This window comes from Budorcas taxicolor, chromosome 12 (assembly GCF_023091745.1).
Source record: "Budorcas taxicolor isolate Tak-1 chromosome 12, Takin1.1, whole genome shotgun sequence".
Lineage (NCBI taxonomy): Eukaryota > Metazoa > Chordata > Mammalia > Artiodactyla > Bovidae > Budorcas > Budorcas taxicolor.
The window spans coordinates 71,787,777-71,812,130 of NC_068921.1; the positions used below are offsets into that span (position 1 = coordinate 71,787,777).

The 24,354-nt window shown below is 44.9% G+C and overlaps 1 protein-coding gene across 1 annotated transcript in view; it reads right to left on the reverse strand.

Moving 5' to 3' along the window:
- The window catches only part of LOC128057633 (ATP-binding cassette sub-family C member 4-like), a 163,668-nt gene extending 140,000 nt beyond the window's left edge, over positions 1 to 23,668 (reverse strand). The window contains exons 1-4 of the mRNA XM_052650094.1: positions 23,508 to 23,668; positions 14,482 to 14,592; positions 13,804 to 13,924; positions 68 to 292 (exon numbers count right to left, since the gene is read on the reverse strand). Coding sequence (XP_052506054.1) covers positions 68 to 292; positions 13,804 to 13,924; positions 14,482 to 14,592; positions 23,508 to 23,581 — 531 coding nt within the window. The 5' untranslated portion in view covers positions 23,582 to 23,668. The remainder of the gene's footprint in view (positions 1 to 67; positions 293 to 13,803; positions 13,925 to 14,481; positions 14,593 to 23,507) is intronic.
- Between the last annotated feature and the right edge of the window lie 686 nt (positions 23,669 to 24,354).

Consider the following 24,354-nt stretch of genomic DNA (forward strand, 5'->3'; position numbering starts at 1 on the left):
AGAACTTTCTCAAAATATTTCTGATGCTCCAGGGGAGGAACACACCATGGTACTGAGTAACACTCACCTTGCGGTAGATCATATGGCACATGGCTACTCTCAGCCTCATCCCCACGCGCTGCATGTGGTAGAAGTACAAGTGGTGTAAAACCGCCCACACGAGCACGCAGGCGCTCAGCCCTGCTGCGTAGCCGTAGGCTTCGTGTGAAGCGGCAGAATCGCTGGGATCGTAGTTTTCAACATAACTAACCATTTTCCCCAAAAATATGGGCTGAACTACTCTGGTGCCTTCCTAAAAGAAAAGAAAAGTCTTAATTAGAAATGTCAGTTTTTCTTTACACAAGGTTTACTTTTAACATTAGCATGCTAAAAATACATTTTGACAAAATGCTACATTCATGGCTAATTTAAAAGAAAAATTTGCAGATTCACTATTTCCTATAAGACAAGTAGACAACAGTTTTAACCTTAAGACAAAATTTTACATTCAAAGATAGTAAAGCCTTAGTATCATGCTTAGTGTAATGTGAATGCTCAGTAAATACCACAACCAGGCTCAATACCAACTGAGCCTTAAGATGAATAAGGAAAAAGGTGGCAGAGGAAGAGTAAGAAATCTGCTTCCATATGAAGAGGCCTGCTGGCAGCCTGCCCTTGTCCCCTGTATTCTTAATGTCCCAGCCCAATAGAAAGTCAACCTGGTTCACATATGGGAGACACACTTTCATTACCTTCTTTGTGAATCTTTATGAACTGAGACATTGGAACAAACATATCCACTCTTTTCCATCCCAAACTCCACATGTCTTTAGGTCAAGGGAATGGAAACCAGCTTCAGTTGGTTTCCATTCCAAACCAGCTTCAGAAACCAGGCTTGGCAGCTCTACAGGCTCTCAGCTCCCGAGAGCACTGCCTCAATATGTCTCTACCCTCTAGAAGCTGGAATGTTCCCTGGAGTGAAAAATTAAATATGGTGGAGGTCAAGCTAAAAAATCATGTCTTCCATAGTTTTCCATCCACCATCCACTGCCGTTGGTGGTTTGGAAGAAATATTCCCAATCATCTCTTCCCCAAGGCTAAACCAATTGACTCAGAGTGCACTGAGGCTTCCACTCTGAGTAAGCTTCTTTCCGAAAGAAAAAGGCAAAGAAACAGCAACACCTACCCACCCTGCCAAACAGCCACGTCGCCCCCACAACTTACTCCCTCCCTCTAGTCACTCCTTGAAGGTCTCTTTCTCTCCAGATCCCCTTCTTTCTCCACCATCGAAGAAAACCAAACACTCAATGAATCCAAGTCACCAAAAGTAAACACCTTGACCCTCAACATCATTTCCTCCACAGACTTCTCAAAAGACAAAATGTTAAAAGTTTGGAAGTCTTTCAGGAACAGGGCTTTTCCTTTTTGTCAATCCTGCTTTACTAATACGGACAGGGGAAGCTTGGCTGACCTGACAGGTATGCTTTGATAACTCTCTTCTGTCTGTCTGAAGCTGAGGAACCAATACATAAGAGGAAGGGAAGGATAATCCATAACACCAAACACACACACACACACACACACACACACACACAAAAGCATTTTCTGTTCAGCCAACCAGTGCCTGATCAGGATATTTATCAAAAGATGTCCCCATCCCTCATATGGGGGTCTCATTAAACCTTAGCATTCCTGTCTTATTCTATACAAATGGACACACACACATTCCCAGGCTGCACCAACTGCCTCTCCCTCCATGAAGTCATGGAAATTTTCATCTACTATAGAGGATAAAGGGAACACTATTTAGTTGAAGTATAAATAAGATCATCAGACTGGAGTAAAGTGATCAGTTTTGATACATTTCTACCGTGTCCTGTCACCCATCCCAAGAGGCATAGAGAGTTCATGGAAGAGTCCCTCATAAAATGGATTGTCAAACACAGTTTATAGTTTCCTGAGATGGAAATGTGGAGGCTCACACAGAGAAGCAAGAATATCACACTGTACACACAGGCAGTCCCAGCCCAGGTATGGCCAAGGGCAGCCCAGCCCTGCAGCCACAAACCACCAGAAGCCCAGCAGTAATATCTGCCATCCCAAACTTTCTTAAAACTTATGATTCTCTTTGGGAATCACTGTTGCCTGTTACTTAGGTCTCTATTTGAGCTAACATCCTTGTGATTACAGGAGAAATAAAAATAATGTCACTCACCAAACAGAGTATGGATAAATGCAACAAATCCAGCAATAAAGAGTGTAAATAAAGGCAGGTCACTACTGCCTAAGCATATCTGGAGTTTTTCGCTGAGAAACAATATTTGATAACCCAGCTGAAGGACTTCCCTGGTGGTCCTTTAGCTGAGACTCCACACTCCCAACATAGGGGACCTTGTTTCAATCCCTGGTCAGCGAACTAGATCCCACACGCAGAAACTAAGACCTGGTACAGCCAAAAACAAACAAACAAACAAACAGTTGGAGAAATAGCCTCATTAAGGTATAATGCCAGTTCATGGCTCACATCTTCCACTCATCTGTCAATTCTTTTTATTCTTGATAATTATTATTTAATTGGAATAGAAAATGTGTTATCTTTCAAAAAGATAACAAAGGATTTCAGACATGAATTGTTACTGATGCAGTTTGGGAGGAGAGTCATTTATTATTTTTAAGCACTATTTTGGGACTTCCTGTGATGACTCAATGGTAAGGAATCCATCTCAATGCAGGAGTCACAGGAAGTGCAGGTTTGATCCCTGAGTTGAGAAGATCCACTGGAGGAGGAAATGGCAATCCATTCCAGGATGCTTGCCAGGATAATCCCATGGGCAGAGGAGCCTGGTGGGCTACTGTCCCTGGGGTCACAAAGGGTCAGACATGACTGAGTGACGGAGCACACATGCACAGCTGTGCCTCCAGCAAAGAGCAGCCCCGGCGACTCACAGAAGTGACGAAAAGCACAGTGCACAAGGAATCTCCACCCTGGCACAAGTTGCAACTATGGAAAACAGAAAATGGATATTATGCTCCATATGAAAAATAGCAGCAAGTAAAAAACAATTTTCTAGTAATGTCTCTCAAACAGAAAAAAAACAAAAAGCAAAATAGTGAATAGCACACAATTGTGAAAACAAAACCCCAAGTACATATAGAGAGTAAGAAGTCACATATTAAATATGATTCTTCAAACCTTCCAGAACACACAGGACAGAAGTCACTGAAGTCATCAAAGGTAGACTGAGTAGATCTGTCCCCTCCACACACAAGGAAAGGTTAGATGAACAGTCATTTCATAGGACAGCTGGCAGCAGCATTTGTAATCTGTGAGTGTTTCAATTTCTGACATTTGGTAAAACTGGCTGAGGCAAACCAGGCAAAAGATTTTCCAGCTACCAGAAGATTAACTCCTGCATATGCTCAATGTTCTGTTCCGAGTATTAACTCCAAGTGAAACAGTGATGTGAATCCCAAGGAAAGGTCCAATTTCAGAACACTCTGCTTGCCTTGGAGAGTCTCTCAGAGAGGCAAGGAGTGGCTGTGGCTCACCCTAGGGACACAGACACTGGTGGCAGCCATTGCCGGGAGCTGCCCCCACCACGTGTACCCTGGTGTGGGCAGACAGCACCAAGAAATTCTCTCATCTGTACATTCCTGATTCTCACCGTCAACTAAAAAGAAATAAAAACAACTGAGAAAATATTCATTATCAACCTTGAAGCTAACCATACTGAAATTTTCTTGATCAGCAGGAATGAGGTCAAACACTGTCCCTTAAACCCTTCCTCTTTGACATAAATCTATGATCACATGTATATTCTTTCCACACATCAATTGAGAATATAGTTCTTATTCTTTCACAAGAATTCTTCACAACTCTGAAATCATAAAGGATCTTTAAAAGAGCTGAAGTTAATACCACAACATCCATTACTCAGGATTCTCTGAGAGTCTGAGTCTCTGAGGCAGACTTTTTATTTTGGCCACACCATGTGGCATGCAGAATCTTAGTTCCCTGACCAGGGATCAAGAACCCTCACATCTGCACTGGGGGCATAGAGTCTTAACCACCGGACTGCCAGGGAAGCTTGTGGTAGCCATTTCTTGACAGAGGCCTTGGTATTCAGCCTCCTGAAAGCACCTGATATTGGGTCACACCTTTTGCTTCTTAGAATAACTTCTTGCAGGGTTAGGTTAGAAATTAGAACTTCTGCAGTGGATAGAATTCCTTCTCCAAGTTAATGTGCTTGAAACATTTCTCACCCAATTTCCCCACATCTTATTCATGGAAATAAAAACACAAAAATAGAAACAAGCTAACAAAGAAAAACACTTGAGTGAAACATATAAGCAGAAACAAGTGAGCTTGTAGGAAAAAAAATTGAACAGGCAGCTAATGTTTAGAACTGGGGGAGTTCTAAAGTGGAGTTGAGAAAAATCCAGAGATAAGGAGGAAAAGCAGTGACTCTGGGAAATCATACCCACCAGCATTCTGGATATCCTAGCCTTCACTCATCTTTAACACAGTGGTCTTCATCCTGACTGCACCTTAGCATCACCTGGATGGGGATAAGGGCACTCTGATGCCTGAGCCCAGCCTCCAGAAACTGGTTTAGGTTCAACTGATTAGTGATGAAGCCTGCAGATTCCTCTCCCTGAAAGATTCTGGATGCAAAAACTAACCCCATGTAAGCATCTGCTAAACTCCACTCTTGCACTGTCTTGGCATCTGAGCCTGGAATGGCTACAGACCTGCTCTGAAGGAATTACAACGATCGCAGAGTTTTATCCAAAGTTCCATGGCACATTTCATGCTTCCAGAAAAATCCTTATAAACCCAAGTCCAGAGATTACAGTATTGAAATTTTCATTTTGCACAGTAGGAAAAATAAAATTTCAGATAAAACTATATTTAAAAACATCAGTAAAAAGATGAGTCAAAATTAGCCTGAAAAGTTATCCCTAAAAGGAGAAGGAGAATTAGAATAGAGCTAACGAGGCTATCAGCCTTCTTTAAAAGTAGCCTTGTCTTGATTTTGGAATCATGAAAACATTATACAGAATTATAATCATAAAAGAACTAATTTTTTTAAAAGCAATTTCTAAAATTTCAAAGTAAATTTAAATAAAGGTACCTCAACATCTATGCATCCTGTTGGTTCACAGAGCCATACAAAAAAGAACTATCAAAAGTGATTTTAAACAAAACAATTTGAAAACACATTCTCTGTGTCATACACCCACATGAAGACACTATGAACTGCAAAAAGATAAATCTTATAATGTTTTCAGAAGTCACATTATAAGATAAAACAAATGAATAATTATGTTGATATCAATAAGAATTGGGCTTAGACTTGGGGCAGAGAATAGAAGATGGGAGAAAAAGATACAGATGTAAGCACAATAAGATGGAGTAAAAACACTAGTGTCCTGCGTCTGACTTGGATTGGAAACACCCATAGAAACATATTTGTTTACCTTAAAAGATGTATTCTAACTTTGTCTAATGAAAAAAGCCAAGAAACAGTAACCAAGAGCAATAAGCTCCTTTAGTACCCAGACTGCTGCTAAGTCACTTCAGTCGTGTCTGACTCTGTGCGACAGCATAGACAGCAGCCCACCAGACTCCCCTGTCCCTGGGATTCTCCAGGCAAGAGCACTGGAGAGGATTGCCATTCCCTTCTCCAATGCGTGAAAGTGAAGTCGCTAAGTCGTGTCTGACCCTCAGCAACCCCATGGACTGCAGCCTTCCAGGCTCCTCCGTCCATGGGATTTTCCAGGCGAAAGTACTGGAGTGGGGTGCCACTGCCTTCTCCAGTACCCAGACTATAGTCTTTAAATACCATTTCATACTAAAAGAAGACAATGCTGCTTGGAGAAATGGATGATTCCAGGGCTGAGCAAATGCGTACAAAACGAACTAGAAATATCCTGTCATATCAGAAAGCACAAAAACAAAACATATGAAGGAAAAAAAGAAAGAAAAGGAAAACTAGCCAAGACTTCTAGAGTGTGTGCAAAAGACTTAGGACCCAACCTGGATATACTCCCACTGCCCAAATATGGCCAAACGTTGCCACAAGCATAACAAATGAAATGGACTGAAGCAGATCAGTCCAATGCTTAAATCCATAAGCTCAAACTGACATTCACAAAACCAAACCAAACAACCATGAAAACTCACTAGCCCCTCTCTTCACTAGAGGGGAACCAATTCATCATTTTGAAAACAGGTTTTAAAAACTGAAATTATTTTCACCTCAGTTCAATTCAGTTCAGTCGCTCAGTCACGTCCAACTCTTTGTGACCCCATGAATCGCAGCACGCCAGGCCTCCCTATGCCCACAAGTCTGTTCTCGACCTCTGCATCTCCATTCACTTTAGTTCGATTCAGTTGCTCAGTCATGTCTGACTCTTTGTGACCCCATGAATCGCAGCACTCCAGGCCTCCCTGTTCATCACCAACTCCCGGAGTTCACTCAGACTTGCGTCCGAGTCAGTGATGCCATCCAGCCATCTCATCCTCTGTTGTCCCCTTCTCCTCCTGCCCCCAAGCCTTCCCAGCATCAGAGTCTTTTCCAATGAGTCAACTCTTCGCATGAGGTGGCCAAAGTACTGGAGCTTCAGCTTTAGTATCATTCCTTCCAAGGAAATCCCAGGGCTGATCTCCTTCAGGATGGGCTAGTTGGATATCATTGAAGTCCAAGGAACTCTCAAGAGTCTTCTTCAACACCACAGTTCAAAAGCATCGATTCTTCGGTGCTCAGCCTTCTTCACAGTCCAACTCTCACATCCATACATGACTACTGGAAAAACCATAGCCTTGACTAGACGGACCTTAGTCGGCAAAGTAATGTCTCTGCTTTTCAATATGTTATCTAGGTTGGTCATAACTTTTCTTCCAAGGAGTAAGTGTCTTTTAATTTCATGGCTGCAGTCACCATCTACAGTGATTTTGGAGCCCCCAAAAATAAAGTCTGACACTGTTTCCACTGTTTCCCCATCTATTTCCCATGAAGTGATGGGACCGGATGCCATGATCTTCGTTTTCTGAATGTTGAGCTTCAAGCCAACTTTTTCACTCTCCTCTTTTACTTTCATCAAGAGGCTTTTTAGTTCCTCTTCACCTCTGCCATAAGGGTGGTGTCATCTGCATATCTGAGGTTATTGATATTTCTCCCGGCAATCTTGATTCCAGCTTGTGTTTCTTCCAGTCCAGCGTTTCTCATGATGTACTTTGCATATAAGCTAAATAAGCAGGGTGACAATATACAGCCTTGATGGACTCCTTTTCCTATTTGGAACCAGTCTGCTGTTCCATGTCCAGTTCTAACTGTTGCTTCCTGACCTGCATATAGATTCCTCAAGAGGCTACTCTCCCTATAAATACTATAGGTGAGTGTTAACCAAAGAGCTTAAAACATTTCCATTTTGCAACCCTTAATAAATTAATGGATCTTGAGCAAGGATCGTGAATAGCTCCAACATCACACACACACACTCACACACACACACACACACACACACACACACACACACACACACACGAGATGTTATGTACCTTATAACGGATATATACAACCCTACCTCCTACATAGACGAAAGGGGTGAAGAAAATCCAAATGAGCTACATCCAACTTCTAGACCTAAACACCAACCTAAGGTGCCAGAAGAACAAGTTAATTGACACAGGGGGAGAAGCGATCAGCCAAATCCAGGCTGTGGGAATCTCTACAGAACAAACAAACTAGAGACATGAGGTGGAGGGGAACAGAAAGGTAATTTGTATAACCTGTGTCAGCCAAGTGTACTTTATTTAATACTGCTTCCAACAGAAGAGGGGAAAAAGACAACTGTGAGTACTGGCTAGATACTAATGATATTAAAGTTAATATTTATGAATAATAATAATAATGTTTATGCTAAATATGTTTAGTGGGGGAGATTCCATATCTTTTAAAGATATGTACTAAAATATTTATGGATAAAAATGATATGATGGCTTGGAACTGCTTTAAAATGATCTTGGGAAGTGAGGGTGAGTTTCAGATGAATCAAGACTGCTCATTATGGTAATTATTGAAGCTGACTTAGGGTGATATAGGGGCTTAGTTCCCTTTACCCTTCTGCATTCTTAGCTGAGGATCTCTGAAATAAATGACAGAATAGCAAGAGAAAATCAAACAGAATTTTATTAACGTGTATTTCTGATACACATGCGAAATATCAAGAACTGAGTAACTCCCTGAGGAGTAACTCCCAGGCCATCACCTTAAATGCCATCTCCCCCTAAAGACAAAAGAAAAGGTGATGCAGCGCCAATGACAGGTTAACAGGAAAAGCAGCTTAAACCACAGTAGGGTTGGGTTTGTTAAGCAGATTTCATCCTTCTTGAAGACTGTCCTTCAACAGGATTCTGCTGTGACTTACAGCCATCCTTCTTTTTCTGGTACAGAGAGGGAGACACCTTTACAAATGAAGATTTCCTCTATCAGTGTAAATGTCCCTCAGAAGAATAACTTCTACTCTTTCTTCAGAGTTTCTCCTGTGTCTATTTCTCAAAAACAGAATCAATGCACAACAATCTTTCTGCCAGAGAGCCCTATTCTGGAGTGACACATTGTGCTACATTTTCAGTCTATTCTATTTTTATATTTTTGAAATGTTCTTAAAAATCTACAGGAAATTAAACACAAAACAAACAAACAAAAAAAAAAAACACTATAGAAAGCAGTTGACAGAGAAGCACAGAGCTGTTTCTAGAAAAGCAGTTCCTCCTGGCTCTGAGCCTCAGTGGAGGCTGTGGGAGGAGAGAACAGAACACAGAGAACACGGATCTAGCGGTCAGAACACTGAGCCTCAGGGACCAGGTGGGCCACCTGCGAGTCACATGACCCCAAGCCCATCATGTGCCCTCCTGGGCCTCTGGGTCTTTATTTGTGAAAATACTGGCCTTGCCTCCCTTGGAGGAATCCTGGGACAGCTAAACGAGCTACAACAGTACAGAGAGCTCTGAAACCACCATAAAAACAAGGGTTTTACATCATTTTATTATTAGAAGTCCTGATAAGAGATTTACTCTATTCTTAATGGCAGAGGCGGGATTCACAAAGGGCTTGAAGAACTCACTGTTGCTCACAGGTGGTCACAGTGGAATAAGAACTCTTGAGAAAAGTCATGTGTAAAGCCAAATTTTCTAGACTGCAATTAAAGTTTCACTTATAAGCAGATTGCTAAAATTTTTAACCAATATGAACACAATCTTTTAAAAAGAGTCTCCTACCTCCTTGACTACATAAAGAAAATGGATTGAGGTGGGTGGAGGAAACAAGTGAAACAAGTGAGGGAACTTAAGAGGTACAAACTCCAACTTATAAAATAAGTAAAAGGGGATTGCGGACAAAAAATAAATATGTAAAAGTTTAAAAAATAAATAAATCACAAGATTATAATATACAGCATAGGAAATATATTCAATAATATTGGAATAACTTTGCATGGTGACAGTTGGTAACTAAACTTATCATGTACCATATAAAATATTAAATCACTAATGATGTATACCAGAAACTAATATAACATTGTAAGCCAATCATACTTCAATTTTAAAAAATTCTTTTAATTTTACATTAGAAACTTACATATGCTTAGAAAAAGAAAAGAAGATGGATATAAAACTCCAATTTATAACTCAGGGTCATGACTGTGGGTATTACTGACACCTAAAAGCTAATGGTTTCTTCCATGTGTCCCTCACTTCTGCTCAACCCAGGAGGCTGAGGAGTGGCTGCTGGTGGCAAAGATACTGTGGGCTGAGAGCAACCACTGAGGACCACACAGCAGGAGAGGAGGAGGGGGCCTTGAGCCAAGCAGAAGGGGACCTGCCGAGCAGACCTGCTGTGTGTGCCCTGCTGGTTCTTGAGAGCATAGCATTAGCCCTTGCTGCTGCTGCTGCTAAGTCACTTCGGAGACTGGAGTGGGTTGCCATTACCTTCTCCAAGGCATGAAAGTGAAAAGTGAAAGTGAAGTCGCTCAGTCCTGTCTGACTCCTAGCGATCTCATGGACTGTAGCCTACCAGGCTCCTCCATCCATGGGATTTTCCAGGCAAGAGTACTGGAGTGGGTTGCCATTGCCTTCTCCTTTTACACAGCCTACCTATCATTTTATAGCTGTATTTTATTAGGTCTTGGGCTTCCCTGGTGGCTCAGAGGTTAAACCGTCTGTCTCCAATGTGGGAAACCCGGGTTCGATCCCTGGGTAGGGAAGATGCTCTGAGAAGGAAATGCCAATCCACGCAGGTATTCTTGCCTGGAGAATCCCAGAGACAGGGGAGCCTGGTGGGCTGCCGTCTATGGGGTCGCAAAGAGTCGGACACGACTGAAGCGACTTAGCAGCAGCAGCAGCAAGGGCTAATGCTATGCTCTCAAGAACCAGCAGGGCGCACACAGCAGGTCTGCTCGGCAGGTCCCCTTCTGCTTGGCTCAAGGTCCCCTCCTCTTCTCCCTTGCTGTGTGGTCCTCAGTGGTTGCTCTCAGCCCACAGTATCTTTGCCACCAGCAGCCACTCCTCAGCCTCCTGGGTTGAGCAGAAGTGAGGGACACATGGAAGAACGGGTTGGGAAATAAATGCAAAGGCCGCTCAGCTCTTGGGGAACCAACCGTGAGTTGAGGCACAAAGCCCACTGTGGGACACAGAGAATTCTGTTTACTTCCTGCCCATCAACTGAGCTCCAAAGTGAGGATTTATAAACACATGGGCTTCCCACAGCCTCCACCTGGACCAGAGACCATCAGCAAAAGTGGCTTCAAACAAAGGCCAAATGGCCGGACAAAGTTGGGCCATATCTAACAGTTCTGGGAAGAGGACATAACTCCCAGCCACTCCTCCCTTCTCAGGAGACTGGGTGAACCCACTCCAGCTCTCTGAAGTCACCCCACTTAAATACCAGCAATGGAGACCTCACCACTCAGAGAGAAGCGCTGATGACCTGGGGAGGTGGTCTCTGTAACTCAGGCCCAGGCAGAGGCTTCAGGCTCCTCCTCTCGACCCTGAGGGCCCCAGGCAGGTGGGGACCTGTCCTCTCCACCCACATTACCCATGGAGGTGCACACAGGGGCCAGGGGTGCTGGGAGCTCTCCAGCTGTTCTGTTCTAATTAGGGGTGACTGGCAAGTGCTCCTCAGCCTTTCTCTGAGAGGAAGAAATACTCCTCAGTTCTCACAGAACAGTCCATGGAATTTTCCAGGCCAGAATGCTGGAGTGGGTAGCCTTTCCCTTGTCCAGGGGATCTTCCCAACCCCGAGATCAAACCCAGGTCTCCCTCATTGCAGGCAGATTCCTTACCAGCTGAGCTATCAAGGAAGCCCTTCTCATAGGACAGAGGTTTTCACATCTCAAAACCCTAAAACACTAAAAGCCTCACTCTGGACTGGCGCCACCCTGCTTTCTCCCACTGGTGCCGCCAGGAGTACCTGCGAGGCCCCGCTCATGCTGTGGGTGGTAAGACCACACTGCTTGGGATCATGGATGATCCACGGGGTGTTCTGTGCACCTGAGGGATTAAAAGAGGGCTGGAGATCAAAAAGGAAACATGTTTGTGTTTTAGAAAATCCTGGGCTGAGTTTAGATCTTCCACCATCTAAAATATAAAGAACAACAAGCAATATAGATTGATCACAACACAGGTAGTTGCTTCAGAAAATCAATTATTTCGCTAACTAGCATTGCTACTAGTACTAGTAGTACTATCACACAGATGAGCCCCTAAATTTACGTCCTCTCCTCCCCTCTTCTCTGCCATGACCACCCAGCGACCAACCTCCTGAAAGGGCCCAGGGCTCTTCCAGTTCCACCTTATGCAGCCCCAGGGCTGGCCTTCCTGGATCCCCAGCAGGAAGTATTACTGGGGCTGGACAACTGTGAAATCAACACTCCCAGCACCACAGTGGGGAGGATTCCCTCTCAGGAAGAACCCCAGATCCTGTGGCCTCTCCCTCTATGTCTGCTTCTCCCATGAGCTGCCACAGCCAAGACCCAGGACTCATATTAGGGTGGGATCCAGGCAAGGCTTAGTGACCCCAGCCAAGGAGCCAACAGCCCAGGACAGCAAGAAAAACCAGCAGCTCAGTTCAAACCCAGCCACATGGGCTATGCTTTGAACCCACCCGACTTTAAGACTCTTTAGCATCTGGTACCAAAGAGAAACTAGACAGCCAGGGACAGTAGAGAAAGACCTGCTCCAGGATATGATCCAACATTAAACCCGGAGGCCACTCATCCAACCAGGCACCTGGCATGAGCCACAGGCAGAAACCGAGGCCCCAGGGTTTCCTGATAAGCAGAATTCATGAGAGCTCTGTTGTGTGAAGTCAGGAAATCCTGAACAAACAGGCCACACCAGCTTGCCACCTGTGTATTTCAAACAGAGACTTACTATGACTATGTGGAAATTCCATGACTGGACAGCTGCGCATGGGACAAACAAGGGCGGGGGCAGCCTGATGGGCTCCTGCTCCCTCTCCCACCCCGTCCTTCACAAGGCACTGCAGTACCTAGGTGGTCAGTGCCCTCTCAAAGGTGGCAACCTGCCCCACACACCTGTCCCACCCTCTGGCACAATGGCCAATCCTCTTCTGACATCAGTGAGAACTCCATCCCCCAGGACCATCCAGTCACCTGGGAGCTGGCAGATTCTCTGGTCTCTCCAGTTATGTGGGGGGGACTTCACCTTCCCAGCTGCCCACTGCCCGCAGTGCCCTCAGTCCAGCACAGGCTTTAAACAAGAGCCACGCCGCCCGCCTGTAAACCACCTGGCCCACCTCACCCCCAACACGATGGACTGAGGACAACTCACACCTTCTCCACCTTCTCCACCCCTTTCACAGCAACTGCATCTTCAAGGGACAAATGGAGAGCACAAGCCCCCCAGGGGGGTCTGCAGCAGACCTCCAGCAGGCTCAGCCAGGACAGGGGGATGCCAGCACTGTGTCCCCAGTTGAACTGTCCTCTGGGGGATCTTGACCCAGGATCTTCAGGGTCATGGGGGTCATTGACCTCACAGCTTTCTGTCTCTGGTTTGCCCTGCACATTCCCTCCTACACCCTCTGCCAATGCCAGGATACCAGAATCCCCCTTCAACGAGGAATCTGCTCCCACAACCAGGGAAAGAAAGCAGCGTGGAGGGTGCACAGAATTCATGGTGAAGCTGGAGCTCCTTCCCATGGGGGCTTTGCTCACAGTGCTAGCCCACGGGGAAGGGGGCAGCCTGGGGAAAGGTGTGCTCTTAGGAGTTCTGGGCGGCTACAGTCCAGATGCAGGGCCCTGGGTTCTGCTGCCCTGGAAGAGGAGCGGCGATTGTATCTTCTTAGAAAAGCATTTATCAGATGTGACCTGGTCAAGGGAACAATTTCTACCTTGTTAAACTATAAATGAGTGCCATAAATGTACGTTATTCTGGGCGTGGGTCCAATTTACCTTCCTCTCAACCACAGGGCACATATTGACTGAGGCTGCTGGAATCTTCTTTTGGTCAAAGATCAGTCAGCGTTTATATGGAGCACCAGGAACTTTCTACCATAATATAAAATGTCTTTTATTTCAAGGCCATCTTTCCACAATACTGTTGAATCAGTTGAAAAATAGTAACCCCTGGAGTCCAGTTCTTGCCATTCTAAAGGCAAATACAACCTCTGAGCTCCATCATGTTTCCATGAGGGTTTATCCCAGACCTTAGACTACTGGTCTCTCTCCCCACCAGTCCCGTCCACCTCGGTACTGAAATACATATACCAATAAGCAGTGCACAGTATGAATATCTTTTACCTCAAGAAATGTAAACATTCCCCAAATTAAATAGGATTTCCAGTAACACTTTATGATTGCTTTCACTAAAGAGGGCTCCCGTGCATCCTTCTGGGCTCTCTTAACTTCTTGATCCCAGTACCTGTGATACAAAACAGAGCACAGTAAACAGCATGTCCCCCAGAGGGGAAATGGGGGAGGGGCAGAGTGGGGGAGGGGCAGAGGGGGAGACTAGCCTGCACTACAGGGCGCTCTGCGGCTGCGCAATAGACACCGGCTACCTGCTCACAGGGCTCCTGAAAGATGAGCGGTGCAGACTCTGAAGCTCCAGAGAAACAGGCCTTGAGGGAAAAGTCCCAGATTCTGGAAACAAGTTCCTGCCTAGATTTGCTGGACTCACAGGTCATGAGCAGTTCAGGAGGGCAGATTCCCTCTTCCATGGACCCCACCTCCGGGGACAGAGCTCGGCCTCCAGGGCCATGGCTGCGGGCTCCCTCCACGTCCACAGATGCACAGGGAACATGGGCTCCCCCAGCCTCCAAAATGGGCTAAGCCCAGGGTCAACCTGAGGGGATGAGCGTACAGTGCCAGGGGAGGAGACTCAGGAGAACCCAGAGGAAGGCAAAGCCTCCCCCAAACCTTTAGCCCCACGTGAAAATTCTCACTCTCCCTCGCCCCCTCCCTGCTGCCTGTGCTCACCCTTGCAGCTCTTCTCCAAGGTGCTGGGAGCGATCTTCCGGAAGCACCGAGTACATGTCATCTGGTTCTAATTTCCGTTTGTGACCAATTTTAAACAAGGGGTTTAGCCACCTGTTAAAAATTAAAAGGAGAGTGACATATATCCAAATTACACATCTCTAGTTAGAAACCTACATTCATGGACATTGTTAAAAAAAAAAAAAAAAAACTCTACATTTTAAATATATAAAGATATGGGGAAAATTAGATATATGCTTACAAACACACATACATTCTAGGTATAGGAAAGTCATGCTGGCTTATATATTACATAACTTAATTAAAGGAGCCTGTTTGTGGCCTACCAAACATTCATTGTACATCTGCTTTAATTATTAATGAAAAAATATGTTTAGAAATCAAAATAAAGTAACAGTGGTTCAGGCATGCAGAATAGAGCTGAATGGCCATTGTGGGTAAGGTTGAAGATATGTTCCTGTATTACTGAGGATTTATATCTTCTGAAATGTATCAGATTGAAGGATACCTACATGTGTTAGTGATAAAGAACCTGTCTGCTAAAGCAGGAGTTGTAAGAGATGCTGGTTCGATCCCCAGGTTGGGAAGATCCCCTGGAGAAGGAAATGGCAACCTACTTCAGTGTTTAAACCTGGAAAATCCCATGGACAGGGCAGCCTGGTGGGCTACAGTCCACCAGTTGGTGCAACCCCACCAGTTGGGGTTGCAGTCGGACATGACTGAAGTGTCTTAGTACCGTTTATATTCAAAGCAGTTGCAACCTTGAGGTCTCAAGATCTCCTCAGATCAATTGTCAACACAGAGGAGCTTTTACAGGAATTATCTTATGGATACAACACCCTGAGTCTAACAGGCTCTGGACCCTGAATTCCTTACAGTCCTGTCAGACTCCCCTCAGCCAGAACACTCATGTGAACTTCTTTCTGAACCCAACCTTCTGAAGACAACCTCAAGATAAGTAATACCTTCCCAACTAAAATACAGTTGATTTTTCTTATGGTCCTCCTTGGTATCACTCCCTGGCAGATTCATTTATTTTTAAAGTAACATTCAAACATACAAAAGGGCTGAAGTTTTACTGACTGTTGGATCTATCACCATCAGCCTCAGTCGAGGAATAAATACAGCCCGCCAGACTTTCAGGGAACTGCACTAACAGCTGACGGCATCACCGAACTACGGTTTAATTCCTCCACGTCCAGGCTTCTGCCCGGAGACATCGAGGTTGCCCACTGCCACCACACCCCTGCAAAGGCCTGTGTGTTAGTCAAATCCCTGTTTTCTGGGGGTCCAACCAACCGTTCATCATGAGCCCTCCACCTACAGGCATGGCCAACTCTAGATAGTCATCATGCTTAAGGGCTCTGGGGACAGGATCATACCAAACATGGAGGAGTCTGGCCATGCGCAAGTACCCTGGATGGAAGGGCACCACCATGAGCCTAAACAAGACTCAGTAAAATTCAAAGACGGTGTGTGTGCCCCTGAGGGATGTTTGTTCCTCGAGGTCCCTGTGGTTAGGGCCACCCATGTTGGGTCATCAAGTGTCTCCAAAAAACTACCAGGGGACACTGGGCTATAGATTGTTCACACCCAGATCAAGGTTACATTCAGATTTTAATTACACTCGCACAACCTGTGAATCAAAGGGGCCATTCATCTAGTCAGGAGGGAGCTGGACTGGTAATAGCAGTTGTCACTCTTGTAAGATCCCCGGTGAGCCTAGCATGAGAAAGAACTTATAATAACCTAAGCATAAAAAAAAAGAAATTTAAAAAAGTCAGAGACTGGCCTAGGTAAGTAGAGAACCCAGATCTAACCTTAGAATGACAAAATCTTCACTAGACCCTCTGGCCCACATGACACTTGACCACTACAAAGCTCTTGACTACCTGCTGGCTGATCAAGGGGGAATTTATGCCCCAGCAACCATTTCCTGCTGTTTTGATGTTAACACTAGTGGTCAGATAGAAGAGAGCACATCCCAATTGCCAGAGAAAACCAGTTGTAGACAAAGACAAATATCATATGGTATCACTTATACACAGAATCTTAAAAAGCAGGACAAATGAACTTATCTACCAAAGAGAAATAGAGTTACAGATGTAGAAAATGAACTTATGGTTTCCAGGGGGGCAGGGAGGAAGGGACAAATTGGGAGACTGGGATTGACATACATCGACTACTATATACGTATCCAACTCTTTGCAACCCCATGAACTGCAGCCCGCCAGGCTCCTCTGCCCATGGGGATTCTCCAGGCAAGAATCCCTGAGTGGGTAGCCATGCCCTGCTCCAGTGGATCTTCCCAACCCAGGGATCTAACCCAGGTCTCCTGCACTGCAGGCAGATTCTTTACAGTCTGAGCCACCATGGAAATATATATAAAATAGATAACTAATAAGAACCTACTGTATAGCAGAGAGAACTCTACTCAATACTCGGTAATAGCCTTTTTATTTTTTAAAGAAAATTACCTTTTAAAAATAGTGGATATATGTCTATTGATTTACTTTGCTGTACTCCTGAAACTAACACAACACTGTAAATCAACTGTACCCCAATAAATTTTTTTCTTTAATAGAGAGAAGGTCACTTGGCCAAATACTCAAAACAAGAAGGGCCTGGCTGAACAAATTTGTGACAGGAACTAAAGAAGGTTCCCCAGCTTCTCTGGGCTTCCAAGGTCATTCTTAGAACCCCTTGCAGTTACTCTCCTTCTCTTGCTCTTTGGTCCATGATTCCTCAATTGACTTATTAGTTTTATCTCTTAGAGAACTGAGACAATCAAGTGGCAGATGGTCTTTACCCAAGGCTATGAGCAATTGCGACTCTAGCCTGAGAACAATCAGATTCATTTTAGTGGAATCAGGAGAAATCTGCTCCTCTAACCCAAAGCGAAAACAACAACCAGTTGTGGATGTGCCTGGTGATGGAAATAAAGTTCAATGCTGTAAGAACAATATTGCATAGGGACATGGAATGTTAGGTCCATGAATCAAGGTAAATTGGAAATGGTCAAACAGGCAATGCCAAGAGTGAACATTGATATTTTAGGAATCAATGAACTAAAATGGGGTGAAGTGGGTGAATTTAACTCAGATGACCATTATATCTACTACTGTGGGCAAGAATCCCTTAGAAGAAATGGAGTAGCCATCATAGTCAACAAAAGAGTCCAAAATGCAGTACTTGGGTGCAATCTCAAAAATGACAAAATGCTCTCTGTTCATTTCCAAGGCAAACTATTCAATATCATGGTAATCCAAGTCTATGTCCCAACCAGTAATGCCAAAGAAGCTGAAGTTGAATGGTTCTATGAAGACCTACAAGACCTTCTAGAACCTTAGTTCTAGATAGGATATCACCCCCCAAAAGATATCCTTTTCATCATGGGGACTGAAATGCAAATCTAGGAAGTCAAGAGATACCTGGAATAGCAGGTGAATTTGACCTTGGAGTACAAAATGAAGCAGGGCAAAAGCAAACAGAGTTTTGCCAAGAGAATGTACTGGTCATAGCAAACACCCTCTTCCAACAAAATGAGAAAAGACTACACATGAACATCATCAGATGGTCAGTACCAAAATCAGATTGATTATATTCTTTGCAGCTGAAGATGGAGACACTCTATACAGTCAGCAAAAACAAGACCAGGAGCTGACTGTGGCTCAGATCATGAACTCCTTAGTGAAAAATTCAGTCTTAAATCGAAAAAAGTAGGGAAAGCCACTAGACTGTTTAGATATGACCTAAATCAAATCCCTTATGATTATAGAGTGGAAATGACAATAGATTCAAGGGATTATATCTGATAGACAGAGTGCCTAAAGGACTATGGACAGAGATTAGTGACATTGTACAGGAGGCAGTGATCAAGACCATCCCCAAGAAAAAGAAAGGCAAAATTGTTGTCTGAGGAGGCCTTACAAATAGCTGAGAAAAGAAGACAACATAAAGGCAAAGGAGAAAAGCAAAGATATACCCATCTGAATGCAGACTTCCAAAGAATAGCAAGGAGAGATACGAAAGCCTTCCTAGTGATCAAGGCAAAGAAACAGGAAAATATTAGAATGGGAAATACTAGAGATATTCTCAAGAAAATTAGTGAAACTAAGGGAAAATTTCATGCAAAGATGGACACAATAGAGGACAGAAATGGTATGAATGTAACAGAAGCAGAAGATATTAAGAAGAGGTGGCAAAAATACACAGAACTATACAAAACAGATCTTCATGACCCAGATAACAACGGTGGTATGATCACTGGACAACAGCCAGACATCCTAGAAGGCGAAGGCAAGTAAGCCCTTGGGACGTATCACTAAGGACAAAGGTAGTGGAGGTGATGGAATTCTAGTTGAGGTATTTCAAATCCTAAAAGATGATGCTGTTAAATTGGTACATTCAATATGCCAGCAAATTTGGAAAACTCAGCAGTTGCCCACAGGACTGGAAAAGTTCAGTTTTCATCAATCCCAAAGAAAGGCAATGCCAAAGAATGTTTAAAGTACCACACGATTGCATTCATCTCACACGCTAGCAATGTAATGCTCAAAATTATCCAATAGTACCAAGAACCATGAAGTTCCAGATGTTAAAGCTGGATTTAGAAAAGGCAAAGGAACAAGAATCAAATTGCCAACATCTGTTGGATCACAGAAAAAAGCCAGAGAATTACAGAAAAAAGTCTATTTCTGATTTATTGACTAATGCTAAGCCTTTGATTGTGTGGATCACAACAAACTGGGGAAAATTCCTCAAGAGACAGGAATGCTAGACAATTTGACCTGCCTCCTGAGAAATTTGTATGCAGGTCAAGAAGCAACAGTTAAAACAGGACATGGAAAAAGAGATTGGTTCCAAATTGGGAGAATAAGGCAAGGTTGCAGAGTTCCAGAAAAACATCTATTGCTGCTTTATTGACTATACCAAAGCCTTTGACTGTGTGGATCACAGTAAATTGTGGAAAATTCTTCAAGAGATGGGAATACCAGACCACCTGACCTGCCTCTTGAGAAATCTGTATGCAGGTCAGGAACCAACAGTTAATACTGCACATGGAACAACAGACTGGTTCCAAATAGGAAAAGGAGCACGTCAAGGCTGCATGTTGTCATCCTGCTTATTTAACTTCTATGCAGAGTACATCATGAGAAAGGCTGGGCTGGATGAAGCACAAGCTGGAATCAGAATTGCCAGGAGGGATATCAATAACCTCAGATAGGCAGATGACACCACCCTTATGGCAGAAAGTAAAGAGGAACTAAAGAGCCTCTTGATGAAAGTGAAAGAGGAGAGTGACAAAGTTGGCTTAAAGCTCAACATTCAAAAAACGAAGATCATGGCATCCAGTCCCATCACTTCATGACAAATAGATGGGGAAACAGTGGAAACAGTGGCTGACTTTATTTTTTGGGGCTCCAAAATCACTGCAGATGGTAATTGCAGCCATGAAATTAAAAGATGCTTACTCCTTGGAAGGAAAACTATGACCAACCTCGATAGCATATTCAAAAGCAGAGACATTACTTTGTCAACAAAGGTCCATCTAGTCAAGGCTACGGTTTTTCCAGTAGTCATGTATGGAGGTGAGAGTTGGACTATAAAGAAAGCTGAGTGCAGAATTGATGCTTTTGAACTGTGGTGTTGGAGAAGACTCTCGAGAGTCCTTGGACTGTAAGAAGATCCAACCAGTCCATCCTAAAGAAAATCAGTCCTGGGTGTTCATTGGAAGGACTGATATAGAAGCTGAAACTCCAATATTTTGGCCACCTGATACTAAGAGCTGACTCATCTGAAAAGACCCTGACATTGGGAAAGATTGAAGGCAGGAGAAGAAGGGGATGACAGAGGATGAGATGGATAGATGGCATCACCAACTCAATGGACACGAGTTTGGGTAAACTCTGGGAGTTGGTGATGGACAGGGAGGCCTGGTGTGCTGCAGTTCCTGGGGTCACAAAGAGTTGGACATGACTGAGTGACTGAACTGACTGACTGAGCTGATGGCAGAAAGCAAAGAGGAGCTAAAGAGCCTCTTGAGGAAGGTGAAAGAGGAGAGTGAAAAAAGCTGGCATAAAACTTACCATTCAAAAGATGAAGATCATGGCATCTGGTACCATCACTTCATGGCAAATTAATGGGGAAACAATGGAAACAGTGACAGACTTTATTTTGGAGGCTCCAAAATGACTGCAGATGGTGACTGCAGCCATGAATTAAAAGATGCTTGCTCCTTGGGAGAAAAGCTATGGCCATCCTAGACAGCATATTAAAAAGCAGAGACATTACTCTGCTGACAAAGGTCTGTCTAGTCAAAGCTATGGCTTTTCCAGTAGTCATGTATGGATGTGAGGTTTGGACTATAAAGAAAACTGAGCACCAAAGAATTGATGCTTTTGAACTGTGGTGTTGGAGAAGACTCTTAAGAGTCCATTGGTCTGCCAGGAGATCCTACCAGTCAATCCTAAAGAAAATCTTTCCTTCATATTCATTGGAAGGACTGATGCTGAGATTGAAACTCAATTCTTTGGCCCCCTGATGTGAAGAACTGACTCATTGGATAAGACCCTGATGCTGGGAAAGATTGAAGGCGGGAGGAGAAGGGGATGACAGAGGATGAGCTGGTTGGATGGCATCACCAACTCGATGGACATGAGTCTGAGCAAGCTCCAGGAGTTCACAATGGACAAGGAAACCTGGTGTGCTGCAGTCCATGGGATCACAAAGAGTCAGACATTTTGAGCAACTGAACTGAACTGAATCCAACATGTGACAACGCCTGCGCTTAGCAGGTAGCAGGATCAGAAGATGAACCTTTGCCCCTTCAGTAATAAGGAGCAATAAAAAGATAAGGCTGATGCCCCAGAAATATATTCCTGCCCCTCCCTCGAATGAAAACCAACCTCTCTTATCTGAGTTTCAGGCTCATTCATAAAAGGAAAGAAAAAAAAAAAAAAAACTGACTAGAACTAGGTAGGACCCAAATGCCAGAAGACCTAACCTCTAATAGACACAGACTCATTATGAATCCACTGTAATATATGAGCATGATAAATGACACACCAACCAGACCACTACAGTTGACAGTGACTATGACAACAAAGCCAAGAGCTCATACAAGGGCTGAAAAGCAGTGCTGCCTTAATTTCAGGTCCAAATCACACCACGTTATTGGGTAAGCCATGAATATTCCTCCCTCTCTTAACCTGATTCCCTTCCTTTTACTTCAACCCTCCTATATACCCAGTTGGGCTGAGAGGTTGACTTGCAAACTAAGTCTCCATTTCTCATTCTTTGGTCATTGAGCAAAGTGTGTGCTCTACCAGTCTCACCACCAGTTTACTTGTTGGTTATGGGAATCTGAGTGGAGAAAGAACCTCCCCATGATGATAAGGGGTCTCAGTCTGGGCCAGGACCCTGGAACAAGTCCAGGCAACCAATTCTATGGCAAGCACAGCAGTTACATACACAAGAAACAGAGACCCCAGAACCAGACTTCCTGGTTTGAGATCCCACTCTACCACTTACTAGCTGTGTGATGGTAGGGAACTACTCAACCTCTATGCTTCAGAGTCTTCAAGCATGAAATAAGAGGTAATAGCTCCTTCCTCCCCAGCAGAAAAGCTGGAAATGGGTGCCAATGAAAATGGAAGTCTTCACCTTCCATTTCTATGCACATGCATTTTCAAAGTCAACAAACAGAATGTGCTTTGAGAGCTTCTTGCCCTACTTGATGTTAAGGAGACATTTGTCTACTTTGCTATTATTTATGGTAACCACACACATATTCCTTCTTCTAGGCCCCTCTTTCCTAAAGGGCGATCAAATAGCCAAGGGATGTAGCTAAATGCACTGAATACACCACCATCCAAGCAAGCATAGGAGCTGCCATCCCCCTGGGGATCCCCTAGACTGTCCAATAAAAGAAGTGTCAGAATTTGTGGAAAAGATAAATGGGTTAGGGTCCAGAAACAAAAGACCTAATAATCACCCAAGTGTGATTAAAATCCAAAGGTTCAGGCCTGCATATCTGTAGTCCCAGCTATTAGATGAAGACTTCAATTAAGAGCTTCAGCTCTCTGCAGTGCTTTTCATCTCTGTGTTTCCTCCCAGCTCATGGACCTGTCAGTGGTTTCAGGACCAAAGGACTCCTGGGCAGGACCACCTGCATCAAGACCATGCACTGCTTCCCTGAAGAATAGATATCTGGATAAGACCCCACAGGTTTCAGGGACCCCATCCCCAGGGTTTTGTTCTCAAAGGTAGAAGTGGAGATAGATATTCACAATAGGGCCAGGGGCTGTGGTCAAATACACACTCTATTCCTGGCTGTGTGTCCCAGGCAAAAGCAACACATGTTCCAGAATAATGTCCCATTCATTTCATAAAAAACAATAGCGTTTTGTACACACATGAAATTGGCCAAAACTGGGTACCAGGACATACAGGACTACACAGGGAGTGAAGGACAGAAAGAAAGACATGGTTATAGACGGGGGAGAGAGGGAGCCCAGGGCAGTTGGAACTCAGATGTTCACCTAAGGAACATGGGAAAAGGTGGGGACATTATTGGAAGATGGCAAAGATTCAGGGCACTAAATAGATAAAGATAATTGTTCACAAGCTGCTTGCTTGGTGGGGGCAGGGGTGCAGTTGCAGCTTATTTCAGAACTGACAGTGAATTCCTGAGTGGTTCTGAGGCCACTGGATAAGGTGGAGAGTAGGGAGCCCAGTCCCTTCTCTTGCTGGGCAGTGACTCTCCCTGAGAAACCTCCTTGCCTTCTGCTCCTGCTGCATCAGCTCTCAGGCTCTGGGGCTGGCTGGGTGGAGAGCAGCAAGGCAGGGACACTCAGTTTCCCTGACACCAGGTCCCTTGGTACCCCTCCCAACCCCACCGGCCCCAGGCTCCCAGGCACACTCCCTCGCTTTGTCCCTTGATCCCCAACAGAAGCCAACAGTGTTGCGCCCCCGGTGGAATGTCACAGCTCAGACAGGGCACTCACCAGACAAACAGGCGCGAGCAGAAGTTCGCCTTCTGCAGCGGGCTGGTCTTCACCTCCGAGGACACAGGCAGCATCTTGCCGGCCAAGGCGGACACAGACCGGGGTCTTCCTGCTCAGGCGGCCGTGGGGCTCCTGCTGCTCCTGGAGGCTCTGGCAGGGATGCTGGATTCTGGCCGCCTCACAGGTCCACTGGGCCGGAGCCTGAGAACCTCTGCTTCTGAGAGTGGAGCGCCCTTTGTGCACCAGGTCCGCCTCCCAAGACTGAGCAGCCTCCAGGGTCCACCTCTGAGGCACCCGCTCTGTGCAGGTGCTGCCACACGCATAGGATGGATGCAGCGTGCCACGTGTGGGGCTGCAGGACCAGGAAACACCCAGGTAGACGCTTCCAGAAGCCTCACGCAGGTGGGAGGCAAAGTTATCAGCTCTTTGTTAAAGGCAGCAGGCTGACTGTGAGGCACAACCAGCCCAGCTCTTAGGAGCGCACCTGGCCGCAAACTCTGCGGAAGTTCCTGTTCTGAGCCCAGGCACTCACCCAGAAGGTGGAGATGCGAGGCTCAGCCCCGCCCATCTCTACTGCTCAGAGGCTCCCCATGCGCTGCAGAGGAAACCTGGAGAAAGCTGGCAGAAGGAGATAGCAGCCTCCTCTCTGGGCCCTCTGCCCTCATCAAGACCAAACAAAGGCGCTGTGGGAACTTCTCCAACTGTAATGAAGCAGAACCCAGTGGGGCCTTCCTGGGATAGATTCTACCCAAACCCCATGCCCTCTGCCTGTCTCCTGTTGGTAGAAAATTTTTAGTCTCCCAGGCCTCATCTGAATCACAAAAGGCTGGCTCAAGAATCAATGACT